General features: G+C 41.8%; 1 protein-coding gene across 2 annotated transcripts; it reads right to left on the minus strand.

Moving 5' to 3' along the window:
- Positions 1-452: 452 nt before the first annotated feature.
- LOC135564592 (protein ALKAL-like) lies at positions 453-20,700 on the minus strand. 2 transcript variants are annotated; one of them, XM_065009964.1, is made up of 6 exons: positions 20,049-20,700; positions 19,237-19,517; positions 13,815-13,868; positions 7,095-7,175; positions 4,080-4,153; positions 453-991 (listed from the first exon to the last, which is right to left on the minus strand). In XM_065009964.1, exons 2-5 carry the CDS (start codon positions 19,508-19,510, stop codon positions 4,089-4,091), a joined length of 474 nt encoding a protein of 157 aa, XP_064866036.1. In that variant the 5' UTR covers positions 19,511-19,517; positions 20,049-20,700; the 3' UTR covers positions 453-991; positions 4,080-4,088. The 2 variants fall into 2 exon arrangements, with proteins under 2 accessions (XP_064866036.1, XP_064866035.1); XM_065009963.1 differs by having other exon boundaries at positions 19,237-19,521.
- Positions 20,701-21,329: the final 629 nt, after the last annotated feature.

Raw genomic sequence — 21,329 nt, forward strand, 5'->3', positions numbered from 1 at the left:
GACCTCTACATGCTTTGTAAGTAGGAAAACCTGCAAAATCGGCAGTGTATAAAATACTTGTTCTTCCCACTGTACATGATACATGAAATTGGGGAATTCAGTTATGCCTTTACGAACACATTGAGGATTTTGCATTTTTTGTTGTTGCTAAAACGTGTGTTGTTTTGAAAATTGTAGTGGTTATGAGGTGCAGACAGAAGTGTCCTGACTGAGTTGTCAGAGTTAAATAATTGCACTTCTAATATCTCGTGGTCTACCCAACAGTTGTTGAGCTTATAGTTTACGTCCCAAATGGCATCCTATTTCCTATGTAGTGCACTACTTCGGGAATAGTGTGCTATTTGGGATATATACCTACTTACAGCTTCCCTATTGACTGTCCCAACACCAGAAGCTCAGAGATGTTTCCCTCAACACGCTCTTCTATAATAATTGCAAATATTCTGTGCTTCAATATTTTTTATTGTTAAGTACTGCAGTGCATTATTACATTCGTCGTCATTCAACATGTTTTCATTGACTGGAATCATTCAAGTGCCAAATTAAATACAATGGAGACAAGGACAGTGAAATAAATATCTCAACGACCATGGTAGGACCGTCTCAGAATGTAATATTGACAAAGCAAATAATATTAAGTGAGATTAATTCAGACATGATGAGAAGAAAATATCTTCATTAGGTGAGAACTTTAAGAAAATAATTGTATATTTCTGAATTGTTGTGATGAATTATATACATATAATTTCAATAAATTGGTGTATTCAATATTAAATTATGGTTTTCTTAAAAATACATTTTTACATGAAGATAAAAAGAAAATCTATTTCATAAAACCAATAAAGGCTGCCAGCATTTTCATATACATACAGTATCAACAACACAAATAAAAATACTATAAACAATTACAATAATATGTTGTTAATGTGACTGCTGTGAATTGAAGGCACTTCCTGGGCAAAACATATATCCCTCTGTCAAAATTTTGAGCCTGAAACACACAGCAAAATTCAAACATTAAACACAATTCAAATACTACCATAATGTTATTGTCAAAAACACAGTGGTTTATTTTTCAAATGTCATTTTGAATTCCTTACATTGTTAGTTTGAAAAATAGGCCATAGAATCTCTTGTCTAAAATTAGGTTGGAGCTGCCCTTCCGTATTTCCTTAGGGACTAAGGAAGGGCACTTCATGAGTTATTTTCTAATGAGCCGAATGAATCAATCAATGATTCAGCTAATAGGCCCTTTTAGGTCATTCTTTAGTCCCTTCCCTCCAGTGGCAGCAGCGAGACCTCTCTTTATGGTTCCGGCTAGAGCACATTGTCAGAGTAAAAAAGAATAATGACTGGAGAGACTGAAAAACTCTCTATGTGCCAGCCCCCTCAATTTTCCAATCAAATGAATTTCAATTACACTCCAACTAACGTTGTGCTTGTAATAGGCTATTCGCTAAGGCTTCATTCATGTTGGACCATCTAAAGGCCCATAGATGCCATCAACTGACATGGAGTTAGTTCTAAGTGAGCCTGAACACAAATAGGCCCAGAAATCATCATCTCTGCTGTCGTCAGCCTCATCAGGCGGAGGTAATAGACAGGTGTAACAAAGGGTTATCAACTTAACACTGATGACGGTCTCCAAAATGAGCAGGATCAAGACAATCAGGTTCTTCCTGTTTCATTGTCTGACCAAGCGGTGAGCATCTAACATCGTGTGACCCCACAACTTCTTAACACACTTGGTTGCACTTCCAAACGGTCTTCGTTTTGCTCACATTCTTAAGCTGGTGCAAGGCTTGCTGACATTTAAAGGTTTGACTTTCTACATACAGGAGAATGCTCATTGCCCGTACAGTGCATTCCACATTTTGCTACGTTACCGCCTATTTTAAAATGTATTAAATAATTTTTTTCATCAATCTACACATAATACCCCATGACAAAGAAAAAAACGTTTTTTTTTTACATTTTTGCAAATGTATAATAAAAACTACTGAAATATCACATTTACATAAGTATTCAGACCCTTTACTGAAGCACCTTTGGCAGCGACTACAGCCTTGAGTCTTCTTAGGTAGGACGCTATAAGCTTGGCACAACTGTATTTGAGTAGTTTCTCCCATTCTTCTCTGCAGATCCTCTCAAGCTCTGTCAGGTTGGGTGGGGAGCGTTGCTGCATAGCTTTTTTCAAGTCTCTCCAGAGATGTTTGATGATCGGGTTCAAGTCAGGGCTCTGGCTGGGCCACTCAAGGACATTCAGAGACTTGTGCCGAAGCCACTCCTGTGTTGTCTTGGCTGTGTACTTAGGGTTGTTGTCCTGTTGGAAGGTGAACCTTCACCCCAGTCTGAGGTCTTGAGTGCTCTGGAGCAGGTTTTCATCAAGGATCTATTTGTAATTTCTTCCGTTCATCTTTCCCTCAATCCTGACTAGTCTCCCAGTCCCTGCCAGTGAAAAACACCCCCACAGCATGATGCTGCCACCACCATGCTCACCGTAGCATTGGTGCCAGGTTTCCTCCAGACGTGACGCTTGGCATTCAGGCCAAAGAGTTCAATCTTGGTTTCATCAAACCAGAGAATCTTGTTTCGCATGATCTGATAGTCCTTTAGTTGCCTTTTGGCAAACTCTAAGCGGGCAGTCATGTGCCTTTTACTGAGGAGTGGCTTCCGTCTGGCCACTCTACCATAAAGGCCCGATTGGTGGGTGGAGTGCTGCAGAGATGGTTGTCCTTCTGGAAGGTTCTCCCATCTCCACAGAGGAACTCTGGAGCTCTGTCAGAGTGACCATCGGGTTCTTGGTCACCTCCCTGACCAAGGCCCTTCTCCCCCAATTGCTCAGTTTGGCCGTGCGGCCAGCTCTAGGAAGAGTGTTGTTGGTTCCAAACTTCTTCCATTTAAGAATGATGGAGGCCACTGTGTTCTTGGGGGACCTTCTAATCTGCAGAAATGTTATGGTCTCGGAGCTCTACGGACAATTCCTTCGTCATCATACCTTGTTTTTTGCTCTGACACGCACTGTCAACTGTGGGACCTAGACAGGTTTGTGCCTTTCCAAATCATGTCCCATCTATTTAATTTACCACAAGTGGACTCCAATCAAGGTGTAGAAACATCTCAAGGATGATCAAGGGAAACAGTATGCACCGGTGCTCAATTTCGAGTCTTATAGCAAAGGGTTTGAATACTTAGGTAAATAAAGGTTTTTATTTTTAATTTTTAATACATTTGCAAAAATGTATTAAAAAAACTGTTTTTGCTTTGTCATAATGAGGTATTATGTGTAGATTAATGATGATTTAAAAAAATCTACTTTAGAATAAGGCTGTAACGTAACAAAATGTGGAAAAAGTCAAGGGGTCTGAATACTTTCCAAATGCACTGTATGTAGGCCCTAACTTACCGCTGACATGTAACTTTCTCATGACATTCAACTTAAAATGATTTCAGCTAGTCAAATACTTGTTCTCATCTTTTAGATTTCCAAAAGAATGAGCTAGACTGTAAATAATCATGCGTAAATGTATTTTGATGACCGTTTGTTAAGGTGCTGTATATTACATTAGGATCTTGTCTTTGATGGAATAGAGTTGGAACAAAACAAAAGAGCCTCGTAACATTATATTTCAGAACATGTAGGACAGAAACTGTGGGGACACATGGATCTGATTATGTGAACATGAGTTATTTTCAAATCCTTTCAGATTACTTACAGATGTCACAGACACAAATTAGAATAGCGTTGACCCACCAACAACATCATTCTCTCTTCCTGTGATTGGTATCACACATAATCAAGATGGCTGGGTTGAAAACACAGCTATAATCTGGTGGAGCTGTACAGCATGTGTACAATACGTAGTTACTAGGGAAATATTACAGGATTGCCACTTGTCAATCTTTACAGTTAATTATTCACAATAGAAATAAAATATTGTAAATCATTTCTCTGTAGCTTTACCTCTAGAGCAAGGAGTCATACAATGTTAGGCCAAGTGTACTAATCAACATAAAGCTTGATTATACATATGAGCTCCTTTGACAGTTTAAAACCCCTTGAAATAATTCATACTCACATGCAATGTCTACGATTGTGAGCAAAGTGGACTCATCGCTAGCCGTGTTAGCAATCTTGCACATCTTTTGTAGTCTGTAAAATTATAAAGAAAACAGTTCATCGCTATTGGTTTCTTGTTCCCATTTTCTAACTGTCTTTCTATACTAAATATGAGCACGTCATGAATTACTCTCAAACACTTGACAGGTACAGACGGATACAGTGGAGGGACAGGAAAGGAGAGTAGAAGTGTGTATCAGGGTCAGACCTACAGCATATGCAGTAGAAGTGTGTATCAGGGTCAGACCTACAGCATATGCAGTAGAAGTGTGTATCAGGGTCAGACCTACAGCATATGCAGTAGAGGTGTGTATCAGGGTCAGACCTACAGCATATGCAGTAGAAGTGTGTATCAAAACCACAGCATATGCAGTAGAGGTGTGTATCAAAACCACAGCATATGCAGTAGAGGTGTGTATCAAAACCACAGCATATGCAGTAGAAGTGTGTATCAGGGTCAGACCTACAGCATATGCAGTAGAAGTGTGTATCAGGGTCAGACCTACAGCATATGCAATAGAAGTGTGTATCAGGGTCAGACCTAGAGCATATGCAGTAGAAGTGTGTATCAGGGTCAGACCTACAGCATATGCAGTAGAAGTGTGTATCAGGGTCAGACCTACAGCATATGCAGTAGAGGTGTGTATCAAAACCACAGCATATGCAGTAGAAGTGTGTATCAGAACCACAGCATATGCAATAGAAGTGTGTATCAGAACCAGAGCATATGCAATAGAAGTGTGTATCAGAACCAGAGCATATGCAGTAGAAATGTGTGCCAACGGCATGGCATCAGCATTAATCACTATATCAGCCCAGGCCACAATACTTTTATATTTATTTGAATATAATACTATTTACATGTTCTACTGTATGTTAATTCAGCTGTTCTGAACACAAACACAACGTGTGTAAATATTGTCCTGTAGATGTGTTGAGTGCTACATTTGTATTTTAATTTTACTCCATTGAGCTTCTGTTTTCATTTTTTTATGACATGTTTTTGTTCTATTCTTATTTTTGTCGTGAACCAGCAGGTAAGCATTTCATTGTGTTGTGTACACAGTGTATTGTCTTGCCCAGGACCCACGTGTGCCTGAGTACCACCCTGGAGGCCAAGAGAACAGGGGACTGAGTACAACCCTAGAGGCTAGGGGAACAGGGGACTGAGTACAACCCTAGAGGCCAGGGGAACAGGGGACTGAGTACAACCCTAGAGGCCAGGAGAACAGGGGACTGAGTACAACCCTAGAGGCTAGGGGAACAGGGGACTGAGTACAACCCTAGAGGCCAGGAGAACAGGGGACTGAGTACAACCCTAGAGGCCAGGAGAACAGGGGACTGAGTACACCCCTAGAGGCTAGGGGAACAGGGGACTGAGTACAACCCTAGAGGCCAGGGGAACAGGGGACTGAGTACAACCCTAGAGGCCAGGAGAACAGGGGACTGAGTACAACCCTAGAGGCCAGGGGAACAGGGGACTGAGTACAACCTTAGAGGCCAGGAGAACAGGGGACTGAGTACACCCCTAGAGGCCAGGGGAACAGGGGACTGAGTACAACCCTAGAGGCCAGGAGAACAGGGGACTGAGTACAACCCTAGAGGCCAGGAGAACAGGGGACTGAGTACAACCCTAGAGGCCAGGGGAACAGGGGACTGAGTACAACCCTCGAGGCCAGGGGAACAGGGGACTGAGTACCACCCTAGAGGCCAGGAGAACAGGGGACTGAGTACCACCCTGGAGGCCAGGGGAGCAGGGGACTGAGTACAACCCTCGAGGCCAGGGGAACAGGGGACTGAGTACCACCCTAGAGGCCAGGAGAACAGGGGACTGAGTACCACCCTGGAGGCCAGGAGAACAGGGGACTGAGTACCACCCTGGAGGCCAGGGGAGCAGGGGACTGAGTACAACCCTCGAGGCCAGGGGAACAGGGGACTGAGTACCACCCTAGAGGCCAGGAGAACAGGGGACTGAGTACCACCCTGGAGGCCAGGGGAGCAGGGGACTGAGTACAACCCTCGAGGCCAGGGGAACAGGGGACTGAGTACCACCCTAGAGGCCAGGAGAACAGGGGACTGAGTACCACCCTGGAGGCCAGGGGAGCAGGGAGGCCTGATATAAAGAGTACAATAAACTGAGTTTCAGTAGTGTACAAGGATGTTGTGGTTGTGTTTCTCTTTATTGACAACACAAAAAAGAAGACTGAGAAAGTCCATGCTCTAATTCACTGGTCCACAATGGAGGCAGGGCTGCTGCTTAGACACCTCAGTTCAGGCAGCCATCTGAGAAACTGACATACTGTCTGGGGACATACTGAGGACATTCCCTACCTACTGTAGGATGTCATCGGTCCCTTTTCCAATAAAAACTACAACGACAACACGATTGTTCATTACATCTGCTAAACTAATGTTTACGTCATTTAATGGCACATGATGTATTACACTGACTTGTTACAGGGATTTGATTCAAGAGTCCACTTATTGCTTCCATTCAAAGACAAGCGACTCTATTGTGAAGTTGATTGAAAAAAACTGTGGATATGAGGTCATCAAAGAGAGTGTGACTAATGTTAGAGCAAGACACCGTATTACACCACCTACGCATTCAATTCATTCATAATGACTATTTGGGTTCTAGCACAAACAGATCTGGGACCAGTATAGAATAAAGTTTCCAAAGGCAAATGGCCTTGATGAATGTCTGCTTTCTGTCTGTGGTCATTAATTTACTTAGAGTAAGACCTGTGGCAAAGAAAGTCGCTGTGGGCAAAATGTTGGCAGTAAATAAATTTTCCCACAGCATAATATTGGCAGTGGAAGGAACATCATAGCCATCATGTAGTCAGGGACCACAGTTGTAAATGAGTGGTTAGCTAATGAATAAAGTGGTGTAAATGACTATCAGAAACCAAGATTACTGATCACAAATATAGATGAACACAGTATTATGACATTAAAAATGTATACATACATGCTGGTCTTGAACAATCCCTTGTGTTGTGATAGAGTCTATGAAAATGTGTTCTACATTCTGATGAGAACTTGACTGGTCCTGCTTAAAAGAAAAGCTCTTATCAGGAAACTGAAAACAAATGTTAATGTGTTCCATTTCCTTTCCTTCTTTTGAACATCTCCATAACAGAACTGAAGTGGATCCCATTTGACATTAGCAACAACGTCAAAAGAGCAACAATATTTTCGGACATGGGTGCAAAACATGATCTTGCTGTCAAGATACTCTTTACGAAGGCAGAGCTCCAAACAAGGCAGAGCTCCAACCAAGGCAGAACTTCAACCAAGGAAGAGCTCCAACTAAGGCAGAGCTCCAACCAAGGCAGAACTCCAACCAAGGCAGAACTCCAACCAAGGCAGAGCTCCAACCAAGGCAGAGCTCCAACTAAGGCAGAGCTCCAACCAAGGCAGAACTCCAACCAAGGCAGAGCTCCAACCAAGGCAGAACTCCAACCAAGGCAGAGCTCCAACCAAGGCAGAGATCCAACTATGCATATGACTAACTATGCAAATGACACTCTATTACCAAAGACATTGAAATGTATATTTATAGATTTTGTGGTATGCCAATTTGTTGTTTAATGACTTAGCTATGACTTATTGATAATGCACTGTCCATATAGTTAGGCTGATCATATATTTCACTTCGGTTTTATATTGTATGACATCGTACTGAATACAGTGAGGGAAAGAAGTATTTGATCCCCTACTGATTTTGTACGTTTGCCCACTGACAAAGAAATGATCAGTCTATAATTTTAATGGCAGGTTTATTTGAACAGTGAGGGACAGAATAACAACAACAAAAAATCCAGAAAAACGCATGTCAAAAATGTTGGGAAATAAGTATTTGACCCCCTCTCAATCAGAAAGATTTCTGGTTCCCATGTGTCTTTTATACAGGTAACGAGCTGAGTTTGGAATCTCAGTTTGTTACCTGTATAAAAGACACCTGTCCACAGAAGCAATTAATCAATCAGATTCCAAACTCTCCACCATGGCCAAGACCAAAGAGCTCTCCAAGGATGTCAGGGACAAGATTGTAGACCTACACAAGGCTGGAATGGGCTACAAGACCATCGCCAAGCAGCTTGGTGAGAAGGTGACAACAGTTGGTGTGATTATTCGCAAATGGAAGAAACACAAAAGAACTGTCAATCTCCCTCGGCTTGGGGCTCCATGAAAGATCTCACCTCGTGGAGTTGCAATGATCATGAGAATGGTGAGGAATCAGCCCAGAACTACACGGGAGGATCTTATCAATGATCTCAAGGTAGCTGGGACCATAGTCACCAAGAAAACAATTGGTAACACACTATGCCGTGAAGGACTGAAATCCTGCAGTGCCCGCAAGGTCCCCCTGCTCAAGAAAGCACATATACATGCCTGTCTGAAGTTTGCCAATGAACATCTGAATGATTCAGAGGACAACTGGGTGAAAGTGTTGTGGTCAGATCAGACCAAAATGGAGCTCTTTGGCACCAACTCAACTCGCCGTGTTTGGAGGAGGAGGAATGCTGCCTATGACCCCAAGAACACCATCCCCACCGTCAAACATGGAGGTGGAAACATTATGCTTTGGGGGTGTTTTTCTGCTAAGGGGACAGGACAACTTCACCGCATCAAAGGGACGATGGACGGGCCATGTACCATCAAATCTTGGGTGAGAACCTCCTTCCCTCAGCCAGGACATTGAAAATGGGTTGTGGATGGGTATTCCAGCATGACAATGACCCAAAACACACGGCCAAGGCAACAAGGGAGTGGCTCAAGAAGAAGCACATTAAGGTCCTGGAGTGGCCTAGCCAGTCTCCAGTCCTTAATCCCATAGAAAATCTGTGGAAGGAGCTGAAGGTTTGAGTTGCCAAACGTCAGCCTCGAAACCTTAATGACTTGGAGAAGATCTGCAAAGAGGAGTGGGACAAAATCCCTCCTGAGATGTGTGCAAACCTGGTGGCCAACTACAAGAAATGTCTGACCTCTGTGATTGCCAACAAGGGTTTTGCCACCATGCGTTTTTCTGGATTTTTTTGTTGTTATTCTGTCTCTCACTGTTCAAATAAACCTACCATTAAAATTAGACTGATAATTTCTTTGTCAGTGGGCAAACGTACAAAATCAGCAGGGGATCAAATATTTTTTTCCCTCACTGTATATATCAAGATATAAATATACACAGAGTATATAAAAGATTAAGAACACCTGCTCTTTCCGTGACAGACTGACCAGCTGAAATCAGGTGAAAGCTATGATCCCTTATTGATGTCACTTGTTAAATCCTCTTCAATCAGTGTAGATGAATGGGAAGAGACAGGTTAAAGAAGGATTTTTAAGCCTTGAGACATTGAGACATGGATTGTGTATGTGTGACATTCAGAGGGTGAATGGGCAAAACAACATTTTAAGTAGCTTTGATCCACTGATGGGTTTTTCACACTCAGCAGTTTCCAATGTGTCTCAAGAATGGTCCACCCTCCAAAGGACATCCAGCCAACTTGACACAACTGTGGGAAGCATTGGACTCCACATGGACCAGCATCCCTGTGGAACGCTTTCAACACCTTGTAGAGTCCATGACCTGACAAATTAAGGCTGCTCTGAGGGCAAAAGGGGGAAGGGGTGCAACTCAATATTAGGAAGGTGTTGTTAATGTTTTGCACACTCAGTGTATATAAATGTTCAAATAAACCTAAACCTAGCTACTATCAGACTCATTAATCATTGTTCTACTGGTCCATACTAATACATGATATGACATCACAAAAGGACTCAGACTTAGAATGAAAGGGACAATAGGTACAGTAGGTACAGTACATCCATTTGTTTTACTTATAAATGAATGATATTTACCCATTGTTTCTTGAAGAATATAACTTAGAAATGCTTTCATGAACTTAGTTAAACTGTCACATTACATGAGAACCAAAAATATCTTTGTAAACAAAGTAAATGTAACTCTATATAGCCTCAAAACATGGTTCAAACTATGTTGTTATGATGGATGGTCAGTTCTTGCTTCCATAGCTCGGTCTATGGATTTGACAGTGGTTACATTTCTCCAGCCCCATTCCTCAGCTTTTTTAGCAAAACAGTGGCGCGGAGTTCGCTTTATTATTGTTTTAATTAGCTGATTGCCTCTTTAATGATCACACCTAAGTACTTCTGGGCCTTTAGTGAGCTTCTGGATAACAGATTTTCACACCAATTACTGAAGTCTGTTCAGAGGTCCTGCTACAAATAATCAGCTTAACCTTACGTTGCCTTCAACTTTACCCCGCCTGTTTCTGCCAGAGTAATGTGCTCACCTTCTCTCCCCTACTACCCTCATAAATTCATTTAATGGCAAACTTATCCAGCAAAACTTTGAGGTCCATCCCAGGCAATGACATAGTTTTAGGGATTTGGTTCTCGTCTAGGAATAACTTTGAGGTCCATCCCAGGTAATGACATAGTTCTAGGGGTTTGGTTCCATCCCAGGTAATGACATAGTTTTAGGGATTTGGTAGGAATAACTTTGAGGTCCATCCCAGGTAATGACATAGTTTTAGGGATTTGGTTCTCGTCTAGGAATAACTTTGAGGTCCATCCCAGGTAATGACATAGTTTTAGGGATTTGGTTCTCGTCTAGGAATAACTTTGAGGTCCATCCCAGGTAATGACATAGTTTTAGGGATTTGGTTCTCGTCTAGGAATAACTTTGAGGTCCATCCCAGGTAATGACATAGTTTTAGGGATTTGGTTCTCGTCTAGGAATAACTTTGAGGTCCATCCCAGGTAATGACATAGTTTTAGGGATTTGGTTCTCGTCTAGGAATAACTTTGAGGTCCATCCCAGGTAATGACATAGTTTTAGGGATTTGGTTCTCGTCTAGGAATAACTTTGAGGTCCATCCCAGGTAATGACATCGTTTTAGGGATTTGGTTCTCGTCTAGGAATAACTTTGAGGTCCATCCCAGGCAATGACATAGTTTTAGGGATTTGGTTCTCGTCTAGGAATAACTTTGAGGTCCATCCCAGGCAATGACATAGTTTTAGGGATTTGGTTCTCGTCTAGGAATAACTTTGAGGTCCATCCCAGGCAATGACATAGTTTTAGGGATTTGGTTCTCGTCTAGGAATAACTTTGAGGTCCATCCCAGGTAATGACATAGTTTTAGGGATTTGGTTCTCGTCTAGGAATAACTTTGAGGTCCATCCCAGGTAATGACATAGTTTTAGGGATTTGGTTCTCATAGTTTTAGGGATTTGGTTCTCTAGGAATAACTTTGAGGTCCATCCCAGGTAATGACATAGTTTTTGGTTCTCGTCTAGGAATAACTTTGATTTGGTTCTAGTTTTAGGGATTTGGTTCTCGTCTAGGAATAACTTTGAGGTCCATCCCAGGTAATGACATAGTTTTAGGGATTTGGTTCTCGTCTAGGAATAACTTTGAGGTCCATCCCAGGTAATGACATAGTTTTAGGGATTTGGTTCTCGTCTAGGAATAACTTTGAGGTCCATCCCAGGTAATGACATAGTTTTAGGGATTTGGTTCTCGTCTAGGAATAACTTTGAGGTCCATCCCAGGTAATGACATAGTTTTAGGGATTTGGTTCTCGTCTAGGAATAACTTTGAGGTCCATCCCAGGTAATGACATAGTTTTAGGGATTTGGTTCTCGTCTAGGAATAACTTTGAGGTCCATCCCAGGTAATGACATAGTTTTAGGGATTTGGTTCTCGTTTTAGGGATTTGGTTCTAGGAATAACTTTGAGGTCCATCCCAGGTAATGACATAGTTTTAGGGATTTGGTTCTCGTCTAGGAATAACTTTGAGGTCCATCCCAGGTAATGACATAGTTTTAGGGATTTGGTTCTCGTCTAGGAATAACTTTGAGGTCCATCCCAGGTAATGACATAGTTTTAGGGATTTGGTTCTCGTCTAGGAATAACTTTGAGGTCCATCCCAGGTAATGACATAGTTTTAGGGATTTGGTTCTCGTCTAGGAATAACTTTGAGGTCCATCCCAGGTAATGACATAGTTTTAGGGATTTGGTTCTCGTCTAGGAATAACTTTGAGGTCCATCCCAGGTAATGACATAGTTTTAGGGATTTGGTTCTAATGACATAGTTTTAGGGATTTGGTTCTCTAGGAATAACTTTTTAGAGGTCCATCCCAGGTAATGACATAGTTTTAGGGATTTGGTTCTCGGAATCTAGGAATAACTTTGAGGTCCATCCCAGGTAATGACATAGTTTTAGGGATTTGGTTCTCGTCTAGGAATAACTTTGAGGTCCATCCCAGGCAATGACATAGTTTTAGGGATTTGGTTCTCGTCTAGGAATAACTTTGAGGTCCATCCCAGGCAATGACATAGTTTTAGGGATTTGGTTCTCGTCTAGGAATAACTTTGAGGTCCATCCCAGGCAATGACATAGTTTTATGGATTTGGTTCTCGTCTAGGAATAACTTTGAGGTCCATCCCAGGTAATGACATAGTTTTAGGGATTTGGTCTCGTCTAGGAATAACTTTGAGGTCCATCCCAGGTAATGACATAGTTTTAGGGATTTGGTTCTCGTCTAGGAATAACTTTGAGGTCCATCCCAGGTAATGACATAGTTTTAGGGATTTGGTTCTCGTCTAGGAATAACTTTGAGGTCCATCCCAGGTAATGACATAGTTTTAGGGATTTGGTTCTCGTCTAGGAATAACTTTGAGGTCCATCCCAGGTAATGACATAGTTTTAGGGATTTGGTTCTCGTCTAGGAATAACTTTGAGGTCCATCCCAGGTAATGACATAGTTTTAGGGATTTGGTTCTCCATCCCAGTCTAGGAATAACTTTGAGGTCCATCCCAGGTAATGACATAGTTTTAGGGATTTGGTTCTCGTCTAGGAATAACTTTGAGGTCCATCCCAGGTAATGACATAGTTTTAGGGATTTGGTTCTCGTCTAGGAATAACTTTGAGGTCCATCCCAGGCAATGACATAGTTTTAGGGATTTGGTTCTCGTCTAGGAATAACTTTGAGGTCCATCCCAGGAATTTGGTTCTCGTCTAGGAATAACTTTGAGGTCCATCCCAGGCAATGACATAGTTTTAGGGATTTGGTTCTCGTCTAGGAATAACTTTGAGGTCCATCCCAGGCAATGACATAGTTTTAGGGATTTGGTTCTCGTCTAGGAATAACTTTGAGGTCCATCCCAGGTAATGACATAGTTTTAGGGATTTGGTTCTCGTCTAGGAATAACTTTGAGGTCCATCCCAGGTAATGACATAGTTTTAGGGATTTGGTTCTCGTCTAGGAATAACTTTGAACTGTCACACCGTGGCTGAACTTTGGAAAGTTGAATAAAAATGCTCCTTGATTAGAAATTAAAGAGGCGGGAATCAGCTCACAGAGCAGAGTCTTCATCTGACAAATTAAATAGTATTTTTTATTTTTTTTAGCTGATATAATGTGTGCAGGGCTGTATGTATCAACTGTCTCAGAGTAGAAGTGCTGATTTAGGATCAGTTTTGCCTCTTAAATCACAAGGAATAAGATTACATGGACAGAGGCGACCTGATCCTAGATCCGCACTCCTACTCGGAGAGGCTTGATACACATGGTCCCAGATGTAAGGTGAGATTGATCCCGAAACAAATGGGGAAAATATTGAACCTTGATTAAATACTCTTTGATAGCATTTGTCTTACCTGTGAAATGCTTTATGAACTTGTCTTTCAGGTTTATATCTCTTGGGACATTATCTACAAAAAAAGGAAAAAGAGAAGTTACCAATCAGTGACACCTCTTACCATTAAAGATGAAATCCTTAATGGTGAAATGGCCACGCCCACGATATTTCAACAACAAAGAAGTTACCTCAACAACAATCACAATGTTTTTCTCTCTGACATCATGGCACACGCGATAGAACACCAGAATAGGTACTGCGCTCCTCTCCTCCATTTCATCAACAAAACCTGAACAATAACAAAGGCGCTGGGGCGAACATTGGCACTGTTTCCCCTTTACAGGATTTCAGCTTTAAGATAACCCGTTGGAAATAGATAAATGTGTGTAAATGTTACAAAGTTACCTAGAGCATGTAGATACCAACAAACACCCGCCTCACCTGTGCCAATGCAGTAAAGAAAATGCTATCAGAGAATTTGCCTAAACATGTTTTTTTTCTTGGAACAGAGCTGATGGAAGGAAACAACTATGAGTCCTTAAGTATGTGATAAATGTTTTTTATATCAAAACTCACAGATTGTCTCACAACTAAGGACACGCCAACAGATTTATAGGCTCCATGTACACATTCTGTATCTCAGCCAGAGGCTTGTAGACTCCTTGTACACATTCTGTATCTCAGCCAAGCCCATCCACTCTCCAAACATGCAAAGCACACAGGTGTCAGACGTGGCTTTCAGGCAAACGGCATAAGGAGATTATTTCCCAGCATTTATAATACTTATCAATGTCATGAGAATAATTCCGTGCCGCTAGCTGTGGTGCTTATTTTACCAGAACGGACCGAGGAATGAGCAGTACTCTCTGATGCAGAAATTGCAAAAGATGATCGGTTCAATTACAAACCACTAGACTAGAGTAAGCCAAGGCAATGTGTTTGATGTTCAGACATACCACTGGGCATTAAGGAAAACAACGACCCATCACTCCAGTATAAAGAGATGAACAGGCTATGGGTCTTATCTAAAGGGAATAAGGGTTCTGAAACCTTAACCTGGCTCCAGACTAGATCAGACGTGAGTTATGTAAGTGTGAAAACGGCAGGTAAATGCGAACACTATCAGGCTGGATTACCCCAAATCCAGAAATATTGTTTTGGCTGCTGGAGTCTGTACATCAGTCATGAGACCAGTGGTGGTAGTGGAGGGTAAACGCAAGTAAACAAGTAAACACAGTTTACCCATCTTTTTGGGGGGGCCCAACAGTTTACCCATCTTTTTTGGGGGGGGGCCCAACAGTTTACCCATCTTTTTTTTTTGGGGGGGGCCCAACAGTTTACCCACCTTTTGTGGAGAAATGCATTGAAAGAATAGGAAGTGTTAATTTTTTTCCACAACCGACAATCAGAATTGACCCACCTATTGTTCACCACTACATACCTGCTGACTATCCACTGATATAAGGGAATAACACTGTTTTGATGGAGGCACCAAAGGGACTGACTAATGCAACATACAGTTTGTTTGTAGTGTTTTTCAGTTTGTTAGCATGATCACTTTGAAGAAGAAGACTTCAGATATACAGTACCCCATGATCCTGACGATAAATCAACTGGCCCTGCTCACGATAAACGTGGAATATTTCTGTCAGTCTATTTCTTTGAGAGTCACTCTTCTGCTTCTGTTTATCAGGTAGGGACAGGTACATAGAACAATATGGTAATACACAAGCATCTCAGAACAACTCAGGTTGTTGGTGGTAAGAAAAGAGAGATACCTATAGTTTATGCTTTGGCAAAGATAATGGATACTGTGTACAGGAGCTATTTCTCTTTTTTTTCTGTGACTGTGGGTCTTAAGGAATGGTGCATGCACTGCTTACTAATGTGCAGCATTTTGACTTCCTCAAAAGGTACATTCCGTCTGGCCAGCGACCTATATGGTTCTCTGCCTCTTACACAGTGGGTCTGAAACACTGGAGGGAGGTCAATACAAATAAAGCCTCTGACTAAACCTTGACCCAACGTTTGACCGAAATGTCGGAACATCTTTAAAACCAATATGTTGGATGGTAATATGGACAGTCTGAGGGAACGTGTACCATTGCACAGATGAGTATTAAGGAAGGACTAGTATGGTTCAGTTTCAGTCAGTACATATGCTATTATGGAATGACTAAGGCACAGTAACGCCATACTCACTTTGACTTGACAATGACTTCAAGGATATATCAAAGCCATAGATAACATTTCTTTCAGAAGCAATAATTCATGCTTTTGCCAGTCATGGAATTGGACAAGATTACTACATTTACTAATGTAACAAAAATATATTAGCGTTAAAAATACTCAAGGTTCCAAAATCCAACAGCAATAGTATGGATTATATTGTTCCACTTGAGCATAAAAACTTTTATATTAGTATAGTCTTTTGATCTCACAGGTGAAATGAAGTCAGTGAATGTGGTAGCTTCATGTTCCTTGGTGTCCACATCAACAACAAACTAGAATGGTCCAAACACATTAAGACAGTCGTGAAGAGGGCACGACAAAGCCTATTCCCCCTCAGGAAACTACAAAGATTTGGCATGGGTCCTGAGATCCTCAAAAGGTTCCACAGCTGCAACATCGAGAGCATCCTGACTGGTTGCATCACTGCCTGGTACGGCAATTGCTTGGCCTCCGACCGCAAGGCACTACAGAGCAGAGGTCGCCCGATTAATCGGAATGGCCGATTAATTAGGGCCAATTTCAAGTTTTCATAACAATCGGAAATCGGTATTTTTGGGCACGGATTTGCCGATTTTTTTTTTAATTTAACATTTTTTGTTGTTGTTGTTTTTATACCTTTATTTAACTAGGCAAGTCAGTTAAGAACACATTCTTATTTTCAATGACGGCCTTGGAACGGTGGGTTAACGGCCTTGTTCAGGGGCAGAACGACAGATTTTCACCTTGTCAGCTCTGGGGATCCAATCTTGCAGCCTTACAGTTAACTAGTCCAACGCAATAACGACCTGCCTCTCTCTCGTTGCACTCCACAAGGAGACTGCCTGTTACGGAATGCAGTAAGCCAAGGTAAGTTGCTAGCTAGCATTAAACTTATCTTATAAAAAACAATCAATCATAATCACTAGTTAACTACACATGGTTGATGATATTACTAGATATTATCTAGCGTGTCCTGCGTTGCAGATAATCTGACTGAGCGGTGGTAGGCAGAAGCAGGAGCCTAAACATTCATTCCTACAGCACTTTCGTGCGTTTTGCCAGCAGCTCTTCATTGTGCGTCAAGCATTGCGCTGTTTATGACTTCAATCCTATCAACTCCCGAGATGAGGCTGGTGTAACCGAAGTGAAATGGCTAGCTAGTTAGCGCGCGCTAATAGCGTTTCAAACGTCCCTCGCTCTGAGGCTTCTAGTAGTTGTTCCCCTTGCTCTGCATGGGTAACGCTGCTTAGATGGTGGCTGTTGTCGTTGTGTTGCTGGTTCGAGCCCAGGGAGGAGCGAGGAGAGGGACGGAAGCTATACTGTTACACTGGCAATACTAAAGTGCCTACAAGAACATTGAATAGTCAAAGGTTAATGAAATACAAATGGTATAGAGCTAAATAGTCCTATAATTCCTATAATAACTACAACCTAAAACTTCTTACCTGGGAATATTGAAGACTCATGTTAAAAGGAACCACCAGCTTTCATATGTCCTCATGCTCTGAGCAAGGAACTGAAACATTAGCTTTCTTACATAGCACATATTGCACTTTTACTTTCTTCTCCAACACTTTTGTTTTTCCATTATTTAAACCAAATTGAACATGTTTCATTATTTACTTGAGGCTAAATTGATTTTATTGATGTATTATATTAAGTTAAAATAAGTGTTCATTCAGTATTGTTGTAATTGTCATTATTACAAAAAAATAAAATAAATATTGGCAGATTAATCGGGAGCGGCTTTTTTCGTCCTCCAATAATCGGTATCGGTATCAGCGTTGAAACATCATAATCGATTGACCTCTACTACAGAGGGTAGTGCGAACGGCCCAGTAGATCACTGGGGCAAAGCTGCCTGCCATCCAGGACCTCTACACCAGGCGGTGTCAGAGGAAGGCCCTAAAAATGGTCAAGGACCCCAGCCTCCCCAGTCATTGACTGTTCTCTCTACTACCGCATGGCGAGCGGTACCGGAGTGCCAAGTCTAGGACAAAAAGGCTTCTCAACAGTTTTTACCCCCAAGCCATAAGACTCCTGAACAGGTAACCAAATGGTTACCCGGAGTATTTGCATTGTGTTCCCCCAACCCCTCTTTTATGCTGCTGCTACTCTCTGTTTATCATATATGCTTAGTCACTTTAACTATACATTCATGTATATACAGTACTACCTCAAGTGGCCTGACTAACCAGTGCTCCCGCATATTGGCTAACCGGGCTATCTGCAATGTGTCCCAACCACCACCCACCCGCCAACCCCTCTTTACGCTACTGCTACTGTTTATCATATATGCATAGTCAATTTAACTATACATTCATGTACATACAACCTCAATAAGCCTGACTAACCGGTGTCTGTATGAAACCTCGCTACTTTTATTTTTTATTTTTCATTGTCTTTTTACTGTTGTTTCATTTCTTTACTTACCTATTGTTCACCAAATACCTTTTTTGCACTATTGGTTAGAGCCTGTAAGTAAGCCTTTCACTATAGGAGCACGTGACAAATAAACTTTGATTTGAATTGGTAGAAATGGCTACGTGTTCATGGCTGACTAAACTGTGTGCCACGTGAGTGTCCTGGGTCCCACATCACCTGTGATGCGTTCCTATGACGCTCGCCATTGGCTGGTCAAGGCGCTAGATTAGGCTGATCATTCAGCAATGTATCCTGAATTGAATTAATCATTCACAAGTTTAGTATGTTAATGATGCTCCGCCCCCTTTGCATCTTAGTTGGTGATGGTCAGCCATTGATAATATTTTCACGACGCAATGATACCTCGCTAGTCACGTGAGAGGGTTGATTGTGGATTTTTCAGGGTGCCAATGGTGTGCTGGAATTGGAACATAGATCCCCACTTTACACACTATCACACCGGTGATTGAAATAGAGTTCATTACCCCAATTGTTGCTGATATTATCTCACCCCCAAACAGTGAAGAGTACTTGCATCGATTGCATTTATACTCAGATTTTTTTGTTCTGTTTATAACATAGTAATAATATATAGCTTTTTTAACTAACATCTTGGCAGCTCTCACCTCCTGAAATCACAAAGTGTGACATTTCGTATATGGAAATGGACATGGAAGCATGCACAAAAGGCTATAGTAGTAAAGATATTGATACAGACCAACAGCAGCTGTCAAGCCCTGGTCAAGCCCTAGTAAAATAGGGATTACAGTTTCATCATGGCCTAAAAATAAATCTTATCAGCTTACCTATGGGTTTGCTGTTATCCAGCCTAGGAACATATAAAGGCTTTTCCCCAGAGGAGAACTTCATGTCTTGGGCTGCGGGGAAGAGGCCACTGTTATAGCGACTGGAGACTGAAGGCTTGTCCCCCCGTTGGCTGTCTCCGTTAACCTGTAAGACATGGTCCAGCAGGATCCTTCTCTCTTTCTGCCTCACCTCCTTGCTGTCCATGCACTGGCCCGAGCTGATCAGCAGAAGGAATAAACTGGACAGTATGTGGCATTTCCTCACTGCCTGCATGGCTATTCTAGCTGGGCAAACACAAATCAAGTTAGACACAGTGTTGGAAAGAAACAAATGATGTCTGTGCAAAGTGACTTTCTATCACCCCCCAAAATATGGGTATCAAATTAATGGGATGGGAACAGTGTGAAGTAGCTTATTAATTGAAGCACACAAGTGAACAAACGATCTAATTGACACGAAACAGGGTAACAAATGCAACTCTGAGTAAGATATTTTGACTTAAAATGATCAAATTTAGAGGGAATGAAAATGTTGCCAACAAAACAATTGGCAATGCCTCACAATATGTTTAACATACCACTATACAAAGCTACAGCAATGCTGATATATTTATCTAATATAACACAGCAATAAAACAAGGTGTCTTGACTTCATTTCAATCCAAGCAGGTATGAGAACATTTGCTTTGATGGATAGTAACTTTCAAGTGTTGATGACAGTAGGCTACGTTTTATCTCTACAAAGCAGATGACAATAACATGGACATAGACATATAATCTAAAAATATACTTGGAAAAAAACTACAACTTACTTTAATGTATTAAAGGAGGCGTATGTCCTAAAAAGTGGACGCGAGTTGTCTGTGTCAAATCTCTATAGACGTTGTCGGTTGTTTTGCTTTTTGGGAGAAGATTCCGTTGTTTGCAACTAGTTTTCTGAGTCTTGAAATCATGCGTCCCGTTTTATACGTTCAGCGAGCTTCTTGAAGGTAATACAATCGATTTCGAGTGGGTGGTAGGCAACTGTTGACATCTTTGGTTTAATTTCTTCCACTGCTGTTCGCTCCGTTTGGCATGTGCCCCTCCTTGCAACCTCAACCATCCGTTACGTCTAAAACCATCACTGAATGTGGGATAAGAATACCACTTTGCTCCTTATACCTGTTTAGGAAAAACAATGTTCCAATGTCGAATTTGGATAGGCGAGAGTAATGCTGAGGTTTCCATTTGGGGAAAGGTAGGTTATCCAATGCGCGCAACTGAATGTGAACTAAATTGCCAAAGTTGCGAGGCCTGTTGAAGGCAGAGGTGTTTCTCAGTGACCTATGGGCTAGAAACTGACCTGTGTCGGCTAATTGCCCGGCGGATGTTTTTTGTACATGGATGTCCAAGTCTTGTGACCTGCCTAAGCCCGGCAGAGAATGCGCTTTCAATAACAGCCCTCGGACTGTTTCCGGCACTCGAGTGAGTTCAAAATCGAATATATTTTCCGGTATGGATTGTTTATCACATACAATTAGATGGTTTGGTTGTCACTCTAGGACAATTGTAGTTCAAATAGACAAGAGACAGTTTTGATATAGGCAAGTAGGCTAGCCTAGACTATAGGCTGTGTGTTGTTTTTATGAGTTATAGCGTATGCCTACACATGTCAGGAGACAGCTCAAACCTTTATTGAAAGATGTTTTGTACACATGCGTGTCATGACGTGCAGTTATCAGTGCTTCATTTGTAAATCGGGAGGTAATGGAACAAAAGGTGAGCGCGAGAGTGGGGTGACCTGGGAGTTCTAAACTACCTGAACGCATGAGAAAGAAAATCCCCTTTATAATAGAGCATTGCATGCATATCATCACATTTGCGTAGTGGCATAGTGCAGTAGACAAGAGGCACTTATAGAAGGTGCACACATGGGGAACATATTTAGTAGCCTAGGGTCCGGGAAATGTTTGGCTTTTTATTAACGCATTTCATGCAATGCAGAGCCTTTAGACCAAGTGGCGCAGCGGTCGAAGGCACTGCATCTCAATGCAAGAGGCGTCACTACAGTCCCTGGTTCGAATCCAGGCTGTATCACATCCGACCGTGATTGG

Source organism: Oncorhynchus nerka, linkage group LG25 (genome assembly GCF_034236695.1).
Source record: "Oncorhynchus nerka isolate Pitt River linkage group LG25, Oner_Uvic_2.0, whole genome shotgun sequence".
Lineage (NCBI taxonomy): Eukaryota > Metazoa > Chordata > Actinopteri > Salmoniformes > Salmonidae > Oncorhynchus > Oncorhynchus nerka.

Bases quoted from the DNA above. Each gene is read 5' to 3' on its own strand.
- LOC135564592 (XM_065009964.1), bottom strand. From the start codon at position 19,510: ATGCAGGCAGTGAGGAAATGCCACATACTGTCCAGTTTATTCCTTCTG. The intron at 13,869-19,236 runs GTAAGCTGATAA...CTTTTTTTGTAG, and splicing joins GGATAACAGCAAACCCATAG to ATAATGTCCCAAGAGATATA. The intron at 4,154-7,094 runs GTATGTATACAT...ATAATTTTACAG, and splicing joins GGATTGTTCAAGACCAGCAT to ACTACAAAAGATGTGCAAGA.